The sequence below is a fragment of the Leucopleurus acutus genome, assembly GCF_964270905.1.
Source record: "Leucopleurus acutus genome assembly, chromosome: 3".
Lineage (NCBI taxonomy): Eukaryota > Metazoa > Chordata > Mammalia > Artiodactyla > Delphinidae > Leucopleurus > Leucopleurus acutus.
The window spans coordinates 13,023,331-13,048,438 of NC_139145.1; the positions used below are offsets into that span (position 1 = coordinate 13,023,331).

Sequence of the window (25,108 nt, forward strand, 5' to 3'; positions counted from 1 at the left end):
TACAGCTTTATTGAAATACTATTGACATACAATAAACTGCACAGATTTAAACTATACAATTTGATAAGTTGTGACATGTATATAGACCCGTGAAACCATCACCACAATCAGGAGGGTGAAGACATCCATCACCCAAAGTTTTCTTCTGCTTCTTTGCCATCCCTTCTACCCCAGCACCTGTCTCGTCTCTCTCCCCGAACACCCACTGATCAGATGTTATTACAGGTGAATTTGCCTTTTCTAGAATTTTATATGAATGGCATCATCCCATATGCATACATTTTGTATGGCTCTTTTCACCATCATGATGCATTTGAGGCTCATTCATGTTATAGTTTGTTCCTTCTTATTGCTGAGTACTATTCATTCAAATTTTTTATTTTTTTGGCCGCACCGCATAGCATGCAGGATATTAGTTCCCTGACCAGGGATCAAATCCCAGCCCCCTGCATTGGAAGCATGGAGTCTTAACCACTGGACCACCAGGGAAGTTCCCATTCACCTTTTTTTTTTTTTTCTTTTCGGTACGCGGGCCTCTCACTGTTGTGGCCTCTCCTGCTGCGGAGCACAGGCTCCGGACGCGCAGGCTCAGCGGCCATGGCTCACGGGCCCAGCCGCTCCGCGGCATGTGGGATCTTCCTGGATCGGGGCATGAACCCGTGTCCCCTGCATCGGCAGGCGGACTCTCAACCACTGCACCACCAGGGAAGCCCCGTGTCCATGTCTTTGTGTGGACACATATTTTCATTTCTCTTGGGCACATAAATACCTGAGTGGAATGTCTGGGTCATACAAAACTTTTTAAGCTGCCAAACTGTCTTAACTTTTGTTTAACTTTTTAAGAAACTGCTGAACTGTCTTCCAACGTGGTTGCACTGTTTTCCATTCCCACCTGCCATGTATGAGATTTCCATTTGCTCCACATCCTCACCAGCACTTAGTATGGTCAGTCTCTTTACTCTTAGCTCTCCTAGTGGGCGTGAAGTGGTGTCTTCCGACTCGTTTCCCCAATGGCCAAGGATGTTGAGCATCTTTCATGTGCTTATTTCTATACCATCTGTATATTCTCTATGACAAAGTGTCCACTCAAATCCTTTGCTCCTTTTTAAGTTGAGCTGTTTTCTTATTATTGAGTCTTGAGAATTCCTTACATACGCAGGATACAATCCCTTTATCAGATGTGTGCTTTTCAAAGATTTTTCTCCCAGTCTGTGGCTTGACTTTCATTCTTTAACAGGGTTTTGCACAGACTCTTAGCTGCAAATCCCAACCACTCCCATTAATCCTCCCACCAGTCTTTGAAGGGCAGTGATAATCATCATCCTCTTTTTCCCAAGAAGCAAACAGGCTTAGAGAAGGGGAAGCCCCATGACCTGTCAATGGCAGAGTGAGGATCAAACCCATTTCTGCTTAACTCCAAGCCCCGCAGACTTCACCCACTGCCTCTATCTCCCACTGGTGAGCAAGGGCTGCCCATGAGCCTCATTCTCCTGGAAACTCCATGCGTCTCTAAGTTCGCAGGACTCCCATTGTGCCGTGAGGCCAAAAGAGCAAGAATGAATCAGACAAGCCATCAGGGTTCTTTCACAACAAATTTATTTGCTGACCCTTCACTCTGAGCCTTGATGGACATGCAGAAGGAGGAATCTGGGGGCCCTACAGCCTCAGGACCCACCTAGCTCCAAGGCATCACCAGATCAAGGCACTTTCCCAATAGCTGGGCAACACCTGGAACCCCAACAATCCCACACCACTCTGACACAGCTGCAGGCTGATGCCCTGAGCATGCTCTCAGCATCCGTGTACAAAGGGCAGCCCCAAGCTGGCCTGGTCCGGGCCCCAACCCCATCTGAGACTGGCCATGCCCAACCCAGATGTCCTGGTGACCTAGGCTGAGATGAAGATGGCCAGGAGGGGTGCTCAGCTCCCATCCCCCTCGCACACCCTGAATCAAGTTCCCAGCCTGTCTAGCAGCAGCACAAGGTTTGGCACACAGTAGGCATGTGTTTGTTGAATGACTCAGTGAGCGGCAATGAAGGATGACAGCATGAGGGAGGTCTCATGGAGCTTCCCAAGTCCAACAGTGAGTTCTTGGAGCCCCTGGACAGAGCCAGATCTTGGAACCCCTGACCAGCCAGCTGCATTTCTTTGGTTTAGGAACAACCTGAAGCCAAGGATCAGAACAAGCCTTCCCCACCCTCCATGCTCTCAAGTCTGGCTTAGACATGTCTCCTGAAGGCCTCCTTTGTGCCAAGTAACTTGTGGGGTTCTCCAGTCCACAAACACAAAAGATCTAAAATGCAAAGCCATTTTTACACACAATGAACATCCACCAAGGCCTCCCCTCCTAACTGCATTGTGCTTCTGAGCTTAGAAATCTGGTTCACGTCCAGCCTCACATCAGCCCCTGCATACAGAATGGGGTGAGGAGCCACTATATAGATGGGGCACGCGAGGCTCAGAGCAGGAGGCAACTTGCCCAGGGATGCCCAGGAGAAGTCGGCAAGAAGAGACGTGGAAATCACAGCAGCTACCTTACAGCAGACACTTAGTATAACGTCCGTTAAATGAATGAGCCTCAACATGGCTTGAAATTCTTTCGGAGTCAAGGTGTAATTTTAGAGGAAATAATAGAACCAAGAACATAACGGCCAGGGTTTCCGGCTGGAGCTGCTGCTGGGATTCTGTGAACTCCCCCCACCACAAAAGCTGTAACTCTATGGGGACCTGGCAGAAAGAGAAAGGGACCTCCCCATTCCTACAAATGCCCTTCACCCCCATATCTCATTTAACCCCCGCATCAGCCCTGGAGGGGGGGCTAATGGCTCCAATTTGTAGATGGTGAAGTAGAGGCCTGGAGAGGGGAGAACTGAGCCCAGGTCCTGGGTCTGGGTCCTCTCCTTGGTGCCCTGAATGCCCCCAGGGCTGCCCTCTAATCTGCCTTCTTGGTTTTTTTCTTCCTGGAGCCCTCACTCAGCTCCTCCTTGGACTTGGTGGGCAGGGCTGAGTGCGAGGGGCCGGGCCCACTGCCGCCCTGGGATCCACCGTGGTTGTCATGGTGATGGTCGCTCCCCCAGGCCGACCCAAACAGCACAGGGCAGATGTAGCCTTCCAGAACATCAAAAGGGGAACTGTGGGAGTGAGTGGCCATCAGGAACACCTGAGGTGGTGTGGCAGAGGGACAGGAGAGGCAGCAGAGCCAGAGGGAGGATGAGGCAGAAGCAAAGTGGGGGGTTGGGGGGGAAAAAGGGAGAAGGTCAGCCAGGTGAAGGGCAGAGGTAGCCCAGACCCAGCCTTCTGGCTGCATGCACCCCTAAGAAGGTGACCAAGTGTCCTGGGTTTTCTGGGAGGCGAGATTTTAGTGCTAAAAACCCAGGCACACCAAGACAGTTGGTCACCTTTTCCCCAGGAGTATCCCACACACACACCTGGGCTCAGAGGGGAGCTGTGTTTGGCCTGGGGTCGCTCACTCCCTTTCCCTATGCGACGGCCTGTGGTCCCTTCCCGGGGAACCAGCAGCGAAGTCCCTCAGCTCCACAGGGAGGGAAGAGTGCAGGGCCCCAGAAAACCTTTCCTCGGTAGGGGGTGACCCTAACTCAAGGCCTGAGGGTCAGACCAGCACCTTCCTGGTCCAGCCCGCTCTCCATGCCCGAGGCACAAGGCCCTGATACTCAAACAGACTCCGTACACTCCTGCCCCCATCTTGGCCTTTGCCCCTGCTGGGCCCTCTGCCTGGAAGACCTTGTTCTGCTCACCGCCATCCCCACCTGCTGGACACTAATCTCATACCCTTCTCCCATGCATGAACCTACTGACAAGCTCCCCACCCCTTGACCTTAGGGCTGTCCTTTCCCCAGACACTCAAGGCCATGAGTCTAAGCTCCCTAACCTCAGCCTGGGAGGTTTGGGTCGGCGTCAGGACAGGAAGGCTTACCTTACAGGATACCATGAACATGGTGAAGATGAAGATGAGGCTGGCTTTGGACACTGGGAGCCAGCGGGTCTGCTGGAGGGTAAAGAGGATGGCTCCGTACAGGCTGGCCTTGGTGGGGCTGGAGGAGGTAGCTGTGGTTACTGGGAGGTTCTGCATGGCTCAGGCCCCTGTACCACTGTCCCAGGCCCCCTTCTCTGCCCACCCCTGCTGGTCCCAGCACCCATCCCAGCTTCTCCAGAGTGCATGGTGGGAAGGTGCCCATGTGACATGGATGACGGGGGATCTCCCTGTACAGTAAAGAGCTACCTTGGCCCCAAAAGAGGTCTCTCCTTTTCCCTGCTCCTGGAAGGTATCCATTAAGCCCTGGGAATGTCCTGCCTGATACGAGTGTCTTTGTTTACCTGGGGATTTTGGGTCATACCAGATGGTAATGGTGTGATTTAGGGTGGGGTCTTGGGCCACATGGTATCAGCTGAACCTCTGGAGGGACTGGAGACTGAGGTCAGCCATGCAGGCAGTCAGCTATGTCTGTGTGACCAAGCCCCAGTAAAGCCCCTGAACACCAAGGCTCAGGGGAGCACTACTGGTTGGCAGTCTTCAACGCATACCGTCACACATGGATGCTGGGAGAAACAGGTGCTGTCCACACAGTTCCACTGAGAGAGGACAGTTTGAAGCTTGCGCCTAGTCTCTCCCTGGATGCTGCCCCACATGTCTTTACCTTTGCCAGTTTTAATCTGTAATAAACTATAATCCTAAGTATAATGGCTTGGCCAAGTGCTATGGGTCCTTCTAGCAAATTGTCAGACCTGAGGGTGGTCTTGGGGATTTCTGAACAGTGCACTCCCCCAGAAGGTGAGATTACAGCACACAGTTCTTCTTAATTTTCCTTTTCTTCCTTGAAGAATAGGCTTCCGATATTTTGACTTGTTGCGGAAGACAGATCAGTGACTTCTGTTTCTGAAGTCTGTCGCTCACGGCACGTACTTAATGATGATAATTCGACCTGATATTGCCAAAGCATGCACCAGGAGCCAGAGTCAGAGGGTTATGTGTGTGATGGAGGCTTCACACTCAGCTGATGAGGCAGAAATAGAATCTGAGAGGGGAAGCCACTTGCCGTCTTAGTAGCAAGGGACACAACGGTCTGAGCCCCCATTTCCCTGTCCATGAACTGAGTGTGGGAACAGACCTCTCATGGGCATAAAGTGAGATAAAGTTATGTTTTCCAACATATGAAATGGAAGCTAGTTTTCATTGGCATATGGGTGAGCCTTTTAATGTTGTCATATTTTAATGGCAACAGCGTTATTGTAGATTGGGAGAAAATTTAACTAGCTTGAACCTTTAGGTCTTTTAAAAATGTATTAGGCTAAACGCCCTGTGGGGTCCTGGGTTGAGTCCTGTATGTTGCCATCTGGCCCTGCCCAATGTTCCCCACTTAGCCCCAGCCACACTCCTCACCCACGCTGTGTTCTACATCCTGAATCCCTCACTTCCCACCCACAATCTGTACCCTGACCCTGCAGAACCAGGCAGAATCGTTGCTCTTTTCTGACTTGAGAGTTGGCAGAGGTGCTGGCCTCTGTCCAGAAGCTCCCTCTTTGCCAGAAAACTCTTATTCACTCTTCAAAACCCAAATCAAGTGTCTCATCACCCTGCAACGTTGCCTGCCCCTGTCCCCTAGGTAGTGTTAGGGCTCTACCTCCGGGGTCCCCCAGCCATGGTCTCTGGAAGCTTCTGAAAGGAGAATCAGGGGCTGAGACTTCCAAGTTACCAGAAGTATCCAACCCAGGGTCAGGCCCAGGGAATAGGGAGGATGGGATACTCACAAGGACATGTGCAGAATCTCGTTGGTCTCTGGCTTCCAGACCCCTCGGAGCAGCTGCTCAAAGTTGGACATGAGGGCGACACCAGAGCCTATGGGACAGGGTACTTCTAAACAAGCCCGCCACCTCCAGCTCCCTGTTCTTGGCTGAATTCCCAAGGAAGCAGCTTCTTTGCTTCTGGAGTCTCCTCCAGAGGGATACTGAGCCTGGGGTGTATGATCATCAGTTGCAGGTGGGGGAATTGAGGCCCAGAGAGGGGACAGTCTTGCTGAGGGTCACACAGCACATTTGGAGCAAAACCAGCATGAAGTAATCGAGGTCATATCCCACCTGCAAGGTATGTCTTGGACAAATCTGGGTTGTCTGCCCTGATGCTCCCAATCCAGGACCCTGAGCTGTGCATGAGGCTTCCAGAGGGCTCCCCACCCCCAGCCTCTCTTCTCTCTGGGTTCTGAGCTTTCAACCTTTTTCAAGCCACTTGCCCTCTGGAAGGCATGTCATACCCCTGGGGAATTTGCTCTGTAGTACAGGCTTCCTGGAGAGAGAATGAGACCCATGTCAAGATTTCTGGTTAAATTTCTAGAAGAATCTTCCCATTTACCCCAAATGTATTGGCTAAAGAGGCTTGGACGCCCACTCCAGGAGTGGTTGTGCTAACTGGGATGCCTGATAGGCACCACTGGACCAGGGGTTTGCATCTTGGATGACTTTGCCCCCAAGGAGGCATTTGGCAGTATCTGTAGACATTTTTGGTTGTCACAACTGGGGAGGGGGCTGCTACTGGCAACTAATGGGTTGAAGCTAGGGATGCTTCTCAACACCTTATAATGCACAGGACAGCCCCCACCAAAGAGCATGATCCAGCCCTAAATGTCAGTGGTACTGAGGATACTCTGACTCAATGGAGGATGATTCTAGACCCAGGCATTTGGGGGGTACCCACTCTGGTGAGCAGGAAGCAGGGATTCGGTGCCCAGTGGCGTTTAGCACCTGCTCAAGCCTTCTTTCCCTGCCTTCCTTTTACTCCTTGGTCCAACACTGCAACTCTTACTGTTGAATTAGCTATTTCTCCTTTAACTTCCCTCTACTTTTGCTTTATGTATTTGGGTGCTCTGTTTTTAGGTGCATATATGTTTATAATGGTTATATCTTCTTAGTGGAGTGACCCAACATTATAAACTGTCCCTCTATATTTTTAGTAATATTTTTTTGTCTCAAAGTCTATCTTGGTCTACCTCTTAGCATAAATGGAGGAGGATAAAAAGGAGGGCTCCAAAGCTGTTAGGAGAGTGGATGTTGAATTCAGAGGACTGGGAGTCAAACCCAGCTGTGTCCCCATAGCCATGTGACCTTGGGCATGTCATTTCATTTCCCTCCTCTGTAAAAAGAGATGATGTTAGCCTTCTCCTAAAGGAGAGTCTTAAGGATCAAATGAGAAAAGATGCACAAAGGCCTCAACTCAAAACTTGCCCTGGGTCAGGGATCTTAACCTGGAGTCTATGAACCCAGACAGGAAACAGAATTACATCTTCATTGTCACATCCCTCACTGAAATCCAGCCTTTCCTTCCATCATGAAGGGAGGCAGTTACCTCAGCAGGATTTGCAAGTCTGTGATTCTGTCACCAACAGAATTCATGGATGTTTTTCTTTTCACATTCCCATTGTTGCAGATGGTGGTTTCAAAATATCATTTGTGCTCAACACCACTTCAAAAGTCTGAGAGTTACTAGGAGCCACTGTAAGGTCTGCTATTTAATCACTAGTAAAGATGGATAAAGCTACTACAGCATATTTTTTTTAATTTATAACTACTTTAAAATAATAGGCTTCCTTTATTCTCCTATATAGTTTACTTTATGCATTTAAAAAACAGAAAAGGGTCTGTAGGCTTTACTGGGCTGATAAAAGGGCTGTAGTCCACAAAGCGTAAGAACCTCTGTAGTTACAGGGGTATGATTTCCTCTCTAGGAGGCATTTGGCAATGTCTCGAGACAATTTAGGTTGTCACACTGGTAGGTGCTACAGGCATCTAGTGGGTGGAGGCCAGGGACGCTGCTCAACATCCTACGATGCACAGGATGGCCTCCACCACAGAGAATGGTCCAGCCCCAAACGTCAGTAGGGCCACAGTTGAGAAATCCTGCTCTAGAGACACCAGCTGTCATTGCTTCGTTGTCCTATTTACCTTTGATCATTAAATTTCTGGAAGAATCTTCTCATTTACCCTAAAGGTGTCTACTGATGAGGAGGCTGTCCTGACATCCCTTAGCCCAGAGCAATGGCTGTGCCAGCTGGGGTGCCCGATATGTCCCACTGAACAGGTGTTCTCAACTGGGGTGCTTTTCCCTTGTTCTCATCATGGTCCTGTTTACCTTTGACCCAGCCAGTGGCGATCATGACGAACCACCCGTGGTGGTAGTGGTGATGCGCGTGATGGATGCCCACGGCGATCTTGCGGACTCTCACCACCTCCTTCATGGCCACGAAGATGAGTTTCACCGGCAGGAAGCAGACACACTTGTAAAAGAGGTCCAAGGGGCAGAAGAAAATCAAGTACCTTTGGGGAGAGAATGCCAAGCCTCAGGGGGAGACAGACCCTGGGGCCCCTCGGAGATGAGGTTGTGTCCAGACCCTCGCTCTCACTTGCCGGGCTTAGGACAGCTGGGCAGTGGAAAGTGGTGGGTCAGGACCACTGTGGAGGTTGTGCTGGTGGGTTCTAGTTCCTCCAACCTCCCGCCTCCCCAATCCCAGGTGGCAGGGTCACCCTGCCCGCCTGCTCTGCTCTCCCACATCCCGCCAGACCAGTGATTCTTACCAGACTGCTGAGGCCAGCAGGATGCTGGAGTTGTTGCTGAAGTAGTCGACCGGGGGTTCCCCGAGGAGCAGATCAGCCAGGATGTAACTCCCGAAGCAATGCAGCATGGCACACAGCCAGGATGCCATGGGGTGGCGCCGGGACAGCTCGACTGCTCCTGAGGGGCAGGGGGCATCCCCCACCATCACCAGGGCATCTGGGACATGCTTCACCCGTTATGCCCTCTGTTCAGCCCATCCTAATTCAGCTGCCCTCAGAGAGTGCCCACCCAATGCCTTGCAGTTTGCCCATTTCAGAGGAAGAACCAAGGCTCAGAGAGGGTGCACACATGTCTGAGGTCACACACAGAGAAGGCAGAACCAGGCTGGGGCTCTTTCCTCCAAGCTCAGAGAGGTGGCAATAACGATAACACCAGCTCATTAGCAAGCATTCCCAGGTCTCAGACACTGGGTTTAGCATTTATAGGAAGGACATTAAATCTTCATTGATAACTGCAGCCATGTGATCACTCTTATTATCCCCATGAGGAGACTGAAGCTTGAAGAGACAGGACAACATGCAGTCGGGAAAGCTTTGACGCGGCTACTCCTGCCTTGGGCTGATGCCAAGATCCCTATAAGCTTATACCTGTACTTTTGGTCTCTCCTTATTTAAAAAATTTTTGTGTGCGTGGTAAAATATACATAAAATGTACCACTCTAACGTGGCATTAAACATTCATGTTATTGTGCAACCATCCCCATCATCCATCTCCAGAGCTTTTCACCTTGCAAAACTGAAACTCTGTCCCCATTAAACACTGACTCAGACTTCCCTGGTGGCGCAGTGGTTAAGAATCCGCCTGCCAATGCAGGGGACACAGGTTCAAGCCCCGGTCTGGGAAGATCCCACATGCCATGGAGCAAGTAAGCCCGTGCGCCACAACTACTGAGCCTGCGCTCTAGAGCCCGTGCGCCACAACTACTGAAGCCCGTGCACCTAGAGCCTGTGCTCAGCAACAAGGGAAGCCACCGCAGTGAGAAGCCCGTGCACTGAAACAAAGAGTAGTCCCCGCACGCTGCAACTAGAGGTAGCCCACGTGCAGCAACGAAGACCCAACGCAGCCAAAAAACCACTAACTCTCCATTCCTCCTTCGTTCCAGTCCCTGACGCCTACCACTCTACTTTCTGTCTCTATGAACTTGACTACTTTATAGACCTCATGTAAGTGGCATCATACAGTATTTGTTGTTTTATGTCTGGATTCTTTCACTTAGCATAATGTCCTCAAAGTTCATCCATGTCATAAGATGTGTCAGAATTTTCTCCTTTTTAAGGCTAAATAATATTCCATTGGATGGATCTACCACATTTTACATATCCATTCATCCATCAATGGACATTTGGGTTGCTTACACCTTTTGGTTATTGAGAATAGTGCTGCTAAGAACATGAACATACAAACATCTGCACGAGTTCCTGCTTTCAATTCTTTTGGGTATATTCCAGATGTGGAATTGCTGGATCAAATGTTAATTCCATTTTTAATTTTTTGAGAAACTTCCATACTGTTTTCCACAGCAACTGCCCCATTTTACATTCCCATCAGTAATGCACAAGTGTTCCAACCTTTCCACCTCCTCTGCAATACTTGTTGTTTTCTGTTTTTTAGGAATAGCTATGCTGATGGGTATGAGGTGATATCTCATTGTGGTTTTGATTTGCATTTCCCTAGTGATCAGTGATATTCAGTACTTTTTCATGTGCTTATTGGTCATTCCTATATCTTCTTTGGGGAAATGTCTATTCAAGTCTTTTGTGTAGTTTTTAAAAAATTGGGTTGTCCTTCTGTTGTTAAGTTGTGCTCTTATGGAGAATGTTCATTTGCTGAGTAAAGAGCTTTGGTTGGCCCCAGATAGGAAGGCACAGAAGAAATTTGAAAGGTGGAGCTGAAGAGCTCCGGAGCCCTATCTTGCTGGGGGAGAGCCATCAGTGCAGAGGGAAGTCACCAGGTGTTGGTACCGATGGGGACAGTGCAGGGCATGCCCACATGTGAGGAACGGTGTAGAAAAAGCAATGAGCAAAGCTGGATAATGGAGTCCTTGAAGGCAGAATTAAACTAACAGGGTGAGGAGGGAGAGAGGGCATCCCATGCTAGCAGCATGGAAAGAACAAAGACACAAGCAAAAATGGCCAAGCACAAATGCCACTTCCTCCAGGAAGGCTTCCTTGCTCTACTGAGCCTGTCACTCCCGACTCTGGGCTCTCACCACTCGGTGGACTCCACCCCAGTTTTGGTCTTGGTACTTTATTCAATTTTTCACATAGAAAACCAGAAAGTAGATTAATTGTTGCTTAGGGCTGGAGGGGATGGGGGAGATGGGAGGGTAAAAGCTAGAGGATCCAGCTTGGAGGAGATAGTTGCACAATTCTGTGAATATACTAAAAACCAGTGAATGGGAGGATTTAAATGGGTGAATTGGGTGGTGTATGAATTACATCTCCATAAAGCAGTTAAAAAATAAAAGGATAACAAAGAAAAAAATGGAACAGTTCACAGTTTCTGCAACTGAGGATAAACATTCATAAATGATACTAAATTGAGTCTTCTTATAAACCCAAGGCAAGAAAATGCAAAACACTGGACTAACTTAGCAAACAGAAATAGGGACCCCACACCTAAGGAAGATGGCTCAGTGCATCGGTTTCCAACTTGGCTGTACATCCGTTACCTGGGGACTTTACAAACACCTGATGCCTGCTTCCCAGCCCAGAGGGTCTCGGTTTGTCGGTGTGGGATGTGGCTGGGCTTGTGGATTTTTTTAATGCTCCTAGGTGATTCCTTTGTGCAACAAAGTTGAGCACCACAGAGATAGGGGAATGAACTGGCCCACGTCCTGACATCCTGCAGCCTTGATAACCCAAGACCTCCATGGTCTGAGAGGATGGGCTCCCAAGAGCAATGGTTTTCAAACTGTGTTCCTGGGAACCGTGAGGGTTTGCAGGGGCAAAGGAGAAACCAAGCAAGTATGTCCTGGGTCTTCCTCCCCTGTTTCAACCAGAGCACAACTTCGTTTACTGCTTCATCTCAGAGTTCGGCATAAGATTTTGTTTGAAAAGGAGAACCTGGTATTCACACAGGCGTGCATGCAAATATTCATAGCAGCTTTATTTGTAAACAACCCAAATGGCTTCAATGGGTGAATGGATAAACAAACCATGGTACATCTGTACCATGGAATACTACTCAGTGACGAAAAAGGAACAAACCAGGGATACACAAAACAACCCAGACAGATCTCAACGGTGTGACGCTCAGGGAAAACTGCCAATCTCAGAAGGTTACATACTGCATATGATTCCATTTATATAACATTCTCCAAGTGACAAAACCATAGTGATGAGTGGCAGCGAGCAGATCAGTGGTTACCAGGGGTTAGGGTTCAAAGGAAGATCTAACTATAGAGGGGCATCACAGGGGAGTTTCTTTGGAGTGTCAGAACTATTCTGTAATCCTGATCGTGGTGGTGGTTACTCCAATCTACACATGTGATAAAATTTCAAAGGACTATATTTTTTAAAGTGCATGTAAAAACAGCTGAATAAAGTCTGTAGTTGGTGTTAATGGTATTATTCTGACGCCAATTTTCATGTTTAAATAATGAGCTACCATTAGGTAAGATGCTGTCATTGGGGGAAGCTCGGTGAAGGGGACTTGAAAACTCTTTGCTCCATTTTTGCAACTTCTGGGACTCCCCTGGTGGTCCAGTGGTTAGGACTCAGCACTTTCACTGCCAGGGGTTCAATCCCTGGTTGGGGAATTAAGATCCTGCAAGCTGTGGCATGGCCACAGGAAAAAAAAAAAAAGAACCCATTTTTGCAATTTCTTATGAGTCTTAAACTCTTTCAAGATAAACTGTATTTTAAGATCCCAAATTAAAATGAAGGCAGGGGGTCTAGTTCTTTAAAAACACATTTACAAAAAACACTAGAGGTACAGGATTAATGTCTACTAGTCAAATACACTTTATACTACACACTTAAGTCTTTTGTATCTTTTTTTAAACATCTTTATTAGAGTATAATTGCTTTACAATGGTGTGTCAGTTTCTGCTTTATAACAAAGTGAATCAGTTATACATATACATATGTCCCCATATCTCTTCCCTCTTGCATCTCCCTCCCTCCCACCCTCCCTATCCCACCCCTCTAGGTGGTCACGAAGCACGAGCTGATCGCCCTGTGCTATGCGGCTGCTTCCCACTAGCTATCTATTTTACGTTTGGTAGTGTGTATGTGTCCATGCCACTCTCTCACTTTGTCCCAGCTTACCCTTCCCCCTCCCCATATCCTCAAGTCCATTCTCTAGTAGATCTGCATCTTAAGACAATAGTAGCATAAAGATAGAACCTAACTATCTCAAAAGATTCAAAAGGAAGAAATGGACAAATTCTTTTGAATCTTTTGAGATAGTTAGGTTCTATCTTTATGCTACTATTGTCCTAATCTTCTAGAGCCACACCCCTGAGTTGGAACCTGGGTGTCTCCTGGTGTGACAACTTATTTCATCATCTTGATTCCTTCCCTCCCCCACTAGTTTCATTTTCCAGAGAATGAATTTAGAATTAAGTCATAAGACACAGCTACTTAGCTCTCACAGCCAGAGCTGGTACCAATGACTCTATTTTTTAAGTTTTATTTTAAGTTTTATTTTATTGAAATATAGTTGATTTACCATATTGTGTTAATTTCTGCTATACAGCAAAGTGATTCAGTGATACATATATAAACATTATTTTTTATATTCTTTCCCATTATGGCTTATCACAGGATATTGAATATACTTCCCTGTGCTATATATGCTATACAGTAGGACCTTGCTGTTTATCATCCTATATATAACAGTTTGCGTCTGTTAATTCCAAACTCCCACACCTTCCCTTCCCCCACCCCCCACCCCCGCCCCGCCAACCACAAGTCTGTTCTCTACATCTGTCTTTTTCTGTTTTGTAGATAAGTTCATTTGTGTCATATTTTAGATTCTACATGTAAGTGATATCACATGGTATTTGTCTTTCTCATTCTGACTTACTTCGCTTAGTATGATAATCTCTAGGTCCATCCCTGTTGCTGAAAATGGCATTATTTCATTCTTTTTTATGGCCAAGTAGTATTCCCCAGTGCCTCTCTTTAATAAACAATTTCCTTAATCCAATGAAAACTCTACTCAGTGTGGATGTGAGATGACAAGCTTACAATATGTAATCTATTAGTCAAAAGGCTAATCAAAAGAAATAATTAGTTCAGGTTTTGGGAGTTTGGGGGGAAAGTTTCTCTTTGTTTCTAGAGATTGGATGCCTTTTGTCTCTAAATTGTCAAATCTGAACACTTGGCCTCTTTATGCTGTGTACTAAGTGTGAAGCTACTGACATAAATACCTGTATATACTATTGATACACTCAACAAGTTGACTTGATCTTAATCCTTTCGTGAGTACAGGGACCTTATCAGTCTTATCTGCTGCTGAACCACCCCCTTCCCCTGACCCCATGTGCTTGGCACTGTGCCTGATACATGGTAGTTACTCAATAAATAATTATTAGTGAAAGAACTGTCCACATGGAGGTTACATTCTAGCAAATGTGGACTGAACACTCCTAGGCACTGAGGTTGTGTTGGGCACTTTTGGTTACATTATAACAACAACTTCCCCTGCTCCCTTTATTTATTGAGTTACTTCTTTTTTTTTTAATTGAGTTACTATTGTGTCCCAGGCAACTACATACCTTCACACCATCCTCAAGGCTTCAGCGTCAGAGCCCAGGCTTTCAACCACAGGTAATGTAGGGATCAATATCCCTGCCTATAGTGAGTTATAGGAGGGACACCCCCCCCCCCCAAATTCATGTCCTTCAAAACCTCATTTGGAATAGGGTCTTTGCAGATGCAAATAAGGTAAGGCTCTCCAGATGAGATCATCCTGGAGCATCTGGGTATGTCCTGAATCCAATGAGAGTGTTCTTATAAAAGACAAAAAAAGGAGACACAGACACAAAGAAGAAGGTGTTGTAAGTTGAACTCACAAGAAGATATGTTTAAGTCCTAACCCTTGGTATCTGTGAATGTGACCTTATTTGGAAATAGGGTCTTTGCAGATGTAATTAAGTTAAGATGAGGTCATTAGGTGGGCCTTAATCCAATGTCTGGTGTTCCTTACAAGAGGAGACATATCACAGGGAAGAAGCCCAAATAAACAAGGAGGTAGAGACTATAGGGATGCATCTACAAGCCATGGGACCCAAGGATGCTAGCCACCTCCAGAAGCTAGGAAGAGGCATAGAAAGATTCCTTCCTAGAACCATCAGAGAGAACATGGCCCTGCTGACACCTTGATTTTGCATCACTAGCTTCCAGAACTGTGAGACAATACATTTCTGTTTTAAGCCACTCAGTTTGTGGTACTTCATTATGGCAGCCAAAGGAAATTCATACAGATGGCGATATGAAGACAGAAGCAAAGACTGGAGTAATGTATGTAGAAGCCAAGGAATGCCAAGGATTGCCGGAAGACACCAGAAACCAGGAAAGAGGCATGGAAGCATCCTCCCCTAGAGCCTCCAGAGGGAACCAGACACCTTGACTTTGAACTCTGGCCTTCAGAACTGTGGAGAATAAATTTCTGTTGTTCTAAGCCCTCTAGTTTGTGGTCATTGGTTATGGCAGCCCTAGGAAATTAACATAGCATCTGACAGATGAGGCAACAGAGTCTCCCCAAGGTCAATGGCTTACCCAAGATCACCCAGGCATTCAGTGAGTATTTTTGAGCTCTGACCATGTGCTGGGCTCTTGCTAGGCACTGGGGATGCAGCCATAAGCAAGAGCTGGTTCAGGCATTACCTTTGTGGGGCCCATAGTGTGGTAGAGAGGCAACGTGGTTAAATAATCCCACAAATGAAGGTTAAACCTCATAAGGGAGAGACACATGGTGCTTTGAAGGGTTTAATTGGGGAACTGTCCCAGCTGAGGAGGTCCGACTTCATTTAGGAAGTGGCACTGAAGCTGAGATCTGAACAATGAGCAGGGATTTCCTAGAGGATGGGGGTGGAGGGGTGAAGATGATCCAGGCAAAGGGAGAGCATGGGAGAAGGTGGAAGGGGGAGGAGAGAGGAAACCTAAGAGCTAAGGGGCACTCAATGCCAGATATACTGGTCAGGTCGGCATGGGCTGGATATCCAGCAAAGCAAGTGACCAAGCCAGGGCCACACAGACCCCACACCTTTCAACATGGCATCCAAGCGTCTTTCCTGGGTTTGATGTCCAATGTTCTAAATCCGTGTTGGGGAAAGAAACATGAAGTCTACTGTACTCCATAGAGGGAGCTGCCTTCTTCTCAAATCTGTCAACCTCACAGAGAAGTGGGGAGGGGACTATCTGCCCCTCCTCCAGAGGGAAAAAGCCCAGGTTTCCCTTGTACACACACAGTTGGGAGGGTCAACAGGCATAACCCGCTTGGAGGCAATCTGACAATACTGAGGAAGCCAGAAGCTGTGAGTCGCCTGTGCCCCAGCAATTCTGCTCCTCGCTGTTTGCTCAAAAGAAACTAGTGCATGTGGGCAAAGAGACATGGGGAGGGGGATTTCACTGCCATACTGTTACAACAGGAGAAAAGTGGAGTCTACTGTTTCTTAGTGAGGGAGTAGAGTCACACAAAATGGAATATCACAGAGGAGATATATAAAAATGAATTAGATCCGGGCTCCTCACCCTCAGCACTGCTGATGTATGGGGCAGAATCATTCTCTGCTGCAGTGGGGGCCATCCTGTGCACTGCAGCATGTCAAGCAGCATCCTTGGCCTCCACTCATTGGAGGCTAGTAGCCCACCCCCACCCTGGTTGTGACAACCAAAAATGTCTCCAGATATTACCAAGTATCCCCTGAGAACAAATTCCCTTCTGGCTGAGAACCCCTGCTCTAGATGTATCAACATGGATAAATCCCATAACGTTACTGCTGAGTCAAAAGGTTAGATTGCAAAATGATTATGTTTATGTATATTTTATGTATATATGTAAAACAACACAAAATGCTCCATGCAGTTCATAGATACATAAACAGTGGTAAAGGTATACATACAGGCATGGGAAGAATATAGGCTGCCTTTAGGGCAGTGGTCACATCTAGAGAGGGAGGGAGAGGAACAGATGGGGTTAGCTCTGCCTGCCACTATTTCTTTAAAAACACAACAAGAAAACCCAGATCTGAAGCAAATCTACATTCACATCTGGTAAGTCTGTGTACGGAGAGAGTACGGAGGTGTCAGTGGGGATAGTTATTCTGTATGTTTGAAATATTTAATCACCATAACTGCAAAAAAACAAGGGTGCCCTTAAAGCTGATAAGCAAGAAGGACTTGGGGTGCTCTCCCGCCTCATCACACTAGGCTCCACAGTCTGTACCAAGCCCCCTCATGGGCCCCTCACTGCCTGCCCCCTCTCTGATGGCTGTGGATGGGGGTCCAGGAACAGGAGGTCTCATAGCCTAGGGTAGGCAGCATGGTACCATGCTGCCCTATGCACGAGAACCCATCACTAGGTTCTGGAAGACTCATGCTCATGTTCACAGCAGCACTAGTCACAGTTGCCAAAATGTGGAAATAACCCAAATGTCCATCAACAGATGAATGGATAAACTAAATGCGGTCCATCCACACAATGGAATACAAGTCAGCCTTAAAGAGGAATGAAGTTCTGATACATGCTACAACATGATGAACCTCAAAAACATGCTAAGTGAAAGATGCCAAAGACAAAAGGCCACATAACGTATGATCCCATTGTTATGAAATGTCCAGGACAGGCAAATCCATAGAGACAGAAAGCAGATTAATGGTTGCCAGGGACTGGGGGAGGGGGGAATGGGGAGTGACTGCTAATAGGGAGAGGGCTTCCTTTGGAAGTGATAAAAATGTTCTTGAACTTATACATTACATATAGGTGGGATCATAAGACATGGCCGTTGGCATCTAGCTTCTTGCACCGAGCACAATATTTTCAAGGGTAATATTCATTTTCACTGCTGTATAGTATTCCATCATAGGAACAGATTGCAAGTTATTTATCCACTTTCTTGCATATACATTTTATAATCAGGAAACACGTCTCATCAAAGTTGTTTCAGAGTAAGTCAGCAACATTCTTCCCTTTCTCTTTACCACCCCCATTGACTAACCACGTGTTCTTGGACAAATCATTGTTTTCTTTCCCCAGTTCTTTCCTTCTGTCAGGTGGGAACCCTAATCCCTTCTTTGCCCAACTCCTAATAGAGGTTGGAATCAAATTTTCCCTCCTCAGTCTCACCCTGGAGTCACAAGCCCAAAGCGCATCTTCTCCCCGCCCTCGAGGTTATCCTGAGTCTCAACATCTACCAAGTTCCTCCATTATGAAGCCGAATGCTCTCTTTTCTCCTCTGGGGCATCTATTTAAAACGCCGCCAGCTGAGAGTTAATCCTTTAGAGCAGCTGGTGGGTCCTACAGGGGCCGGGTCAGGTGAGGCACCCATGTTTTGCAGAAATGGATACCTCTGCAACTAAAAATAACCCCCAGGGGTTGAATTCTTTCCAGGGTCTTTCTTGTGCCCTCTGGGACCATAAGGCCAGGGAGGGTGGGGGTGGGGATGGGAGCCTGGGTTTTGCGGGAACAAAGTAGGCTCCTCAATATGAGTGAGGCCTGGTAGAAAAGTCACACACCTGGGTTTTGGCTCTGCTGTTCACTCTGGCATGGCTTTGGGCAAATAACCACCCCTCACCCCCTCTCCCCCGCCAGCCTGTTTCCTCTGTTGTCAAAGGGAGAATGAAAGCACTCCCTCCACCAAGTTATATTGATGATTCAATGCTCTGCGTATTATCATCATTATGCATTTTTTTTAAATTGAAGGGAATTCCCTGGTGGTCCAGAGGTTAGACTCCGTGTTTTCACTGCCAAGGGCCTGGGTTCGATCCCTGGTTGGGGAACTAAGATCCCACAAGCTGCGTGGTGTGGCCAAATAAATAAATAAAATAAAAAATTGAAGTTTCGTTGATTTACAATATTGTGTTAATTTCAGGTGTACAGCAAAGTGATTCAGTTATACGTTGTCTGTGTATACTTTTCCAGAGTCTTTTCCATTATAGGTTATTACAAGATATTGAATATAGTTCCCTGTGCTATACAGTAAACCCTTGTTGTTTATTTTATATACCGTAGTATATATCTGTTACTCCCATACTCTTATTTTATCCCTGCCCCCCTTCCCCTTGGGCAACCACAATTTTGTTTTCTACGTCTGTGAGCTTCTTTTCATTATCAATACCCTCCCAGCAACCCTAGAAGGACGGGATGAGTCTACCCATTGCTACAGATGAGAAGACTGAGGCTGGTGGGGATGTCCTGCCCCAAGGATCCACAGCAAGGCAGTGGTCAAGAAACTGCCCCCTGGCTTTTTCCCTTTGCCATGCTTCTTTTTGGTTTCTCTTGCTCAGTACTTGGGGCAGCACCCAGAAGCAGCAGAATGTGGGTTTCAATCCCAGGTTTGCCACCAAAGCACTCCCCTCTCACTGGGTGAGTTTGGTGGCTCACTCCCCTACCTGGGCCTCAGTTTAGTCATGTGTAGAATGAGGATGCTGTCTAGAGTGACCAACTGTCCTGGTTTGCTTGGGGCTGAGGGGTTTCTGGGACTTTGGGTGCTTGTCTTGGGCGAATGTGGGCGAGTTGGTCACCCGGAGCTATCATTCATTTCAGAGGGCATCTGCGAAGATGAAAAGAAATTGCTTAGTGTTTAACAATTATATGAGAGTTATTTCTGGAACTGAACTGAAATGGAAAGTACCTGTGGGTGGAAATTTTAGTGGATGGACTTATAAAAATCAGGTCTGCCTAAGGAGGAAGGAAGAAACCCCTATCAGGACCCTCGTTCTGACCTGTGATGGGCTCCACAACATTCCCTCTCTGGGGGTCGGTGTCCTGTCTGTGGATGGCCAGGAAGTGCTAAAAGGTTTCCCAGGGCACTTTTAGCACTGCTGCCATTCTGCGCTATTTAGTGTGAGGTCCAAACATAGGAAGTGTGTTCACAGAGTTTCTCTAAGAAAGTCACCCTCTCCCAAGCCTCTGTGCTCAGCTCTCTTCCTCAGTTTCCCCCACTGTAAAATGGAATAGTAGCCCCTCCTCAAAAGGCTGGAGGGTGAGCAGTCCCCAACCCTCAAAAAGCTTATAGTTCAAACCAGAGATCAAGGAACAGTTCTCTTTGGCTCCCACCGTAGTTTTTTAAATGTTCAAACTACAACCAACATGTCTTTCAATAGGTGAATATTTAAACCATGGAACATCTGTATCGTGCAGTATTATTCAGCACTAAAAAGAAATGAGCTACCAAGCCACAAAAAGACATAGGGGAGCTTTAAATGTATCTTGCTAAGTGAAAGAAGCCAGTCTGAAAAGGCTACATACTGTATGATTCCAACTCTATGACATTCTGGAAAAGGCAGAACTATGAAGACAGTGAAAAGATCAGAGGTTGTCAGGGGTTTGGGGAGGGAAAAGGGGGGGGGGTGGCATGAATAGGCAGAGCTTCAGGGTAGTGAAACTATTCTGCATGATACTACAATGATGGATACATGTCATTATACGCTTGTTAAAATCCATAAAACGTACAACACAAAGGAACCCTTATGTCAACTGCAGAGTTTAGTTGATAATGATGTTGATAATACCTGATAATAATGGTAATAGGACAATAATGGTGTTGACAATAATGTTTGTTCATGGACTATAGCAAATGTTTCCACTCTGGTGCAGAATGTTGATGGTGGTGGAGGCTGTGTGGGAGGTTGGTGTGGGTGGGTAGTCAAAGTATATGGAAACTACTTTCAGTTTAACTTTGCTGTGGATCTAAACTGCTCTAAAAAACTGTCTATTAATTTTAAAAAAGAAAAGACATGTTCAAATAGCTAACATATAAACATAGGGAGCTACAAATCACATTTCTAGCTTCCCTTGAAAAATTAGTTCTGCTGGTTCTAGCCCCAATCAGGGAGAGATGCACATGGCTGGATCTCACCTGGGGACGGTCCTCACCTGGCTGTCTTATTGTTTTCCATATATGACCTGCCTGGCCCTTGGAAGCATTAGGGTTTGAGACTCAGTCTAGATCAGTGAGTCTTAAGTGGGGGTAAGTGTGTTCCCCCGCAGGGACACCAGCAATGCCTGGGGACTTTTTTTTTTCCCTTTTTTCTTTTTTTTATGGCCCCACCACATGGCTTGTGGGACCTTATTTCCCCGACCAGGGATTGAACCCAGGCCCTCAGCAGTGAGAGCGCGGAGTCCCAACAACTGGACCGCCAGGAAATTCCCTGGGGACATTTTTGTTTGTCACAGCTGGGGTATGCTCATGGCATCTAGTGGGTTGAGGCCAGGGATGCTGCAAAACATCCTGAAATTCACAGGACGGCCCCTGCCACAGAGAATAATGATCTGTCTCTGTCATTAGTGTTGAGGTTGGGAAACACTGGTGCAGAGCTGGTTCTCATCTGGGGAACTTTAAAAAATACTGATGATGGTACCACCCCCTGCAATTCTGATTCTAATGATAAAGGGGTGCTACCTGGACAACAAGAGTCTTAAAAGCTCCCCAGGTGACTAATGTGTAGCCATACTTGAGAACCACTGGTCTGGAAGGCTCTTTGCATGGGTCAGGGCTTAAGGTAGCCAGGATTGTCATTTAATCATTCATTCACTCATTCCTTCAATCATGCCGCCAGCATCCATGACTTCTTTCTTTCTTCTTGCATAGAGCTAAGGGTCCTAGAGGTGAGCCAGACCTGGCCCTCCCTTTCCTATTAAGGAACTCCAGCCTCTTTTAGCCCATCATTTCTCAAACATTAGTATGCTTACAGGGATCTTGTTCAAATGCAGAGTCTGTTTTAGCAGGTCTTGGTGGGGAGCCTGGCATTCTGCATTTCTTAACCAGGGGCCACAGATGCTGTTCACCTGAGGACCACACTTTGTGCTTCATCCTCATTCAGGATTCTCACAAAAGCCTGACCCAGAAAATGCCTGCATCCTGGAAAACACATTGCCCCATGCCTTACAAATAATTCTACTACCTCTCACAAGTGCCTTAGATCTGACTACTGACAAAGTTCTCAATAGATCTTCACAATAGCCAGGAAAGGGAGTCCAGGATTATTTTACCAATGAACCCATTTCACAGATGAGCAAACTGAAGCTCATGTAAGCAAAGCAACCAGCCTGGTGTTTACTCACTGTGAGAAGCAGAACTGACTCCCAATTTGAAGATTATTCCTTAAAGCCAGCTTGGCTCTCAGGTTCACAAAATTCTTAATTTCTGTACAAGGGGTCACACATATTCTGTAACTGGTCCTGCAATCAGCACACAGATTCTGAGAAGAAACTTTTAGAGAGGCTTAGCAGGAATACCAAACTGGGGGACTAACAGCTAAGTCTAATGCCTCCCTTTTCTAAGGGTAGGCAAGTACCCCAGAGCAATCGCAGTGATTCTTGGGATCAAGCAGACCGGGGTTCGAATTCCAAGGCTGTCATCTACCAGCCCTGGGACCACAGGCTCATTGTGTATGTAAATTAGCTTAGCCTCTATTTCCTATTTCCCCAGTTATGAAAGGAGGGAGTTGAATGTTGATCAGACCAGGGGGTTCTCAACCTTGACAGCATATAGCATCCTTGGGGGAGGGGAGCTTAAAACACGAGCATGCCAGGGCCCTATCCCAGATATTCTGATTCTATTGGTCTGGAGTGGAGATGAGATGGGGGTTTAAGAACCCCCAGGAGCCTCTAATGTGCTGCTGGGGTTCAGAACCACTGAAACCTTTCAGCTTTCAGGAACCTTCAGGCTGCAGTCCTTCAAGTTCAGGTGATTTACTCTGTGACTCCAGCAGAAATATCCCAACCCCTCTGCATGCTCCCAGCCAGCCCAGAGACCTCTTTCCTTCCAAGACTTGTGTCCTACATCCCTACTGGGCTGCTGCCCTTCACAATTTTCGATTTCCCAATGTGTGCTAGGTTCTGTACTTGCCCAGGGGACTGGCCTGAGCCACCAGGAATTCATCTGCAGACAGGAAATACAGCCCCATGTTCAGGCTAAGATAATACAAAGCTTATTTTGCTTTGCAAAGTAACTGCTTTTCAGAAGAGCCTTTAAAGAAATAGACTCTGGCATGTGGACGAGCTAAAATAAAATGGAACAAAAACACTTGCCAGGCAGAGTATGATCTTATTTGCATAAGACTGTGCATTTACATCCGTAACTACAGGGGTATAAATGCAGAGAAGTGAGGTCTGGAATGGTGGCCACCATGTCAACTGTAACTATCCCCTTTTTCCTTTGGGCTTTTCAGTTCATTTTTCTTTCTTTTTTTTTTTTTTTAAATATACACAAGCACCTATTTTTATCATCTTTAAAAAAGCTACTTCCAGAGAATATAGTGATAATTTACATCTAAGTGGGAGAAAAGATCACAAAGTTTCAGGTGATTGGTCTTTTCTAAAGCTAAATTCTACTGTCCATTTAGTTTGCTGGTGTGCTAGAATTATTAAAATACTAAGAGGTGAACAAGAAACACTCCCAGAACCTTGTATAAAAATAGAATGCATTCTAAGGAAGCCATTTACCATCATTTAAAAAAATGGTTCAAAAAAAAAAAAACAATCCAAGAAACTGGGTTTTCCCCCCAGCGATTCTCCATGAGGGTCTGGAGCTGGTGGGAGGAGGCTGACCCCAAATCATCCTGCCCTAGGGCCAGTACTGCTCAGTAAGTGAAAAGGATCCGGGCCAGACCTGGAAGAATTCCCTCTGGGCTCCGAGATCCAGCAGAGCCTTGGCCCAGGGAAAGGGAGAGGAGGTTGCCCCAGGGCCACAGCGGGGAAGGGGCACCGGTGTCACTTTCTCTGAACCTGATCACAGCTCCCAGCACTGCCGGCCCTTATATAGACACTCAGCTGCCGTTCTGGCTCCCCGCTCCAAGGGCAAGGAGGGAGGTCACGGCTGCGGGCAGCTAGGACGTCTGGCCAGGCCAGCAGAGCCGACCCGCCTGCGCCCTCACCACGACCTACGCCCCTCGCCCAAGTTCCTGCGACCGTACCCTGCTCGGACCCCTGACCTTCTCTCCCTGCATCCTCCCCAGCACCTGTTCCCTCTTCTCTGAGCAATCACATTCCTTTCCTTTCCTCCAGGCTGCATCTGCTTCCCCTCCCCCAGCGCCACAATCTCAGGAGCCTCTCTCCTTGCCCTCTCTCTTGTCTCTCCCCTCTGTCCGGCCCCGTATGGGAGAACCCCATGATCCCAGCACCTGCCTGTTTCCCCAAACCGGTCCCTGGGACTGTTCCCCCACGATTCAGGCCTTTCCCCTTCTCCAGACCCCTGGGTAAACCGCCGTCCCTCGCCCCGGAATGCCAGTCCTCTCCCGCCTCCGGCCCTGGCTCACCTGGCTCATACTTGAGGTAGAGAATGGAGACGATGAAGTAGCTAAGGTCGAAGACAGGAAAGAGGGGCACCCGCGAGAAGCTGAGCGCAAGCTCGCCCAGGCTCAGCGCCGAGAGCAGCTCCATGGCGCCCGCCGGGTCCCACCTCAGCCCCCGGCCCGGTGAGTCCAGTCGCCTGCAACTGCGCCCCCCCCCCACTGGACCCGCCCCCGCCCGCCAGGCGCCGCCCCCAACCCTGCCCCGCGGGAGAGGAGGGGCGACCGCTGGCTGGCCTTGGGGCGGGTGGTGGGACCCTCCAGTCCCATGGAGGCCGGTCGGTCCAATGTCCCACACTGTCCCTCGGGCCATCACGACCCCATTCAGCCCAGCCAGGCGGGGTGCGGGGTCCCCGTGGAGTGTGAGTTGGACAGGGGATCTGTCCTTGGAGGGGGGCGGGATCCGTTCCTCACGGAGCCCACCCAGGCGGGACGGACCAATCAGGACCGCGTTCCTGTGGGGCTGATCAGGACCCAAGTCTTCTGTGGAGCCCTTGGATCCGGACCTCCATCCCCCGTGGGACCAGATCAGTTGTGAACCACATACTCCCGTGCCCCATAGGGTCCATTCGGTCAGGACCCCCGTCCTCTATCGAGCTGTCATGATCCCAGCCCTCTGTAAATCATGACTTCTGTGCCGCGCAAGGAATCCCGTCCTCCTAGGGAACCGCTCAGTCGGGACCCCCGCCCCGGGTAGTGCCTGCCTAGTGGGGATCCCGCCTTCCGTGGGGCCCAGGAGGAGGCCCTTTTGGAATGCAACAGTCGGGGCGTCCATGCCCGGTAGAGCCCACTGCATCAGGACTCATTCCCCTATGCATTTCAGTGATCGGGGGCATCGTTTCTCTAGAAGCCGCATCCGAGAGCCCAGCCCAGCAGAAGGCTAGTGCTCTGGCTGGCTGGTCTCTCACGCATGCGCGAAAGGCTTCCAATCCGTTACCCAACCCTGCCCCCAGATGGCTCCGCCCCTGGGTGACGTCATGATGCCGCCCCGCCCTTTCTTGGTTACCCTCCCCAGGCCTTCCTA

The 25,108-nt window shown here is 48.0% G+C and overlaps 1 protein-coding gene across 1 annotated transcript; it reads right to left on the reverse strand.

Annotated features, from left to right (window-relative positions):
- Positions 1–2,331: 2,331 nt before the first annotated feature.
- Positions 2,332–24,193, reverse strand: TMEM38A (transmembrane protein 38A). The gene is made up of 6 exons (XM_082835580.1): positions 24,052–24,193; positions 8,581–8,737; positions 8,138–8,322; positions 5,767–5,854; positions 3,935–4,052; positions 2,332–3,160 (listed from the first exon to the last, which is right to left on the reverse strand). The coding sequence occupies exons 1-6, from the start codon at positions 24,173–24,175 to the stop codon at positions 2,933–2,935; spliced, it is 900 nt and encodes a 299-aa protein (XP_082691706.1). The 5' UTR covers positions 24,176–24,193; the 3' UTR covers positions 2,332–2,932.
- Between the last annotated feature and the right edge of the window lie 915 nt (positions 24,194–25,108).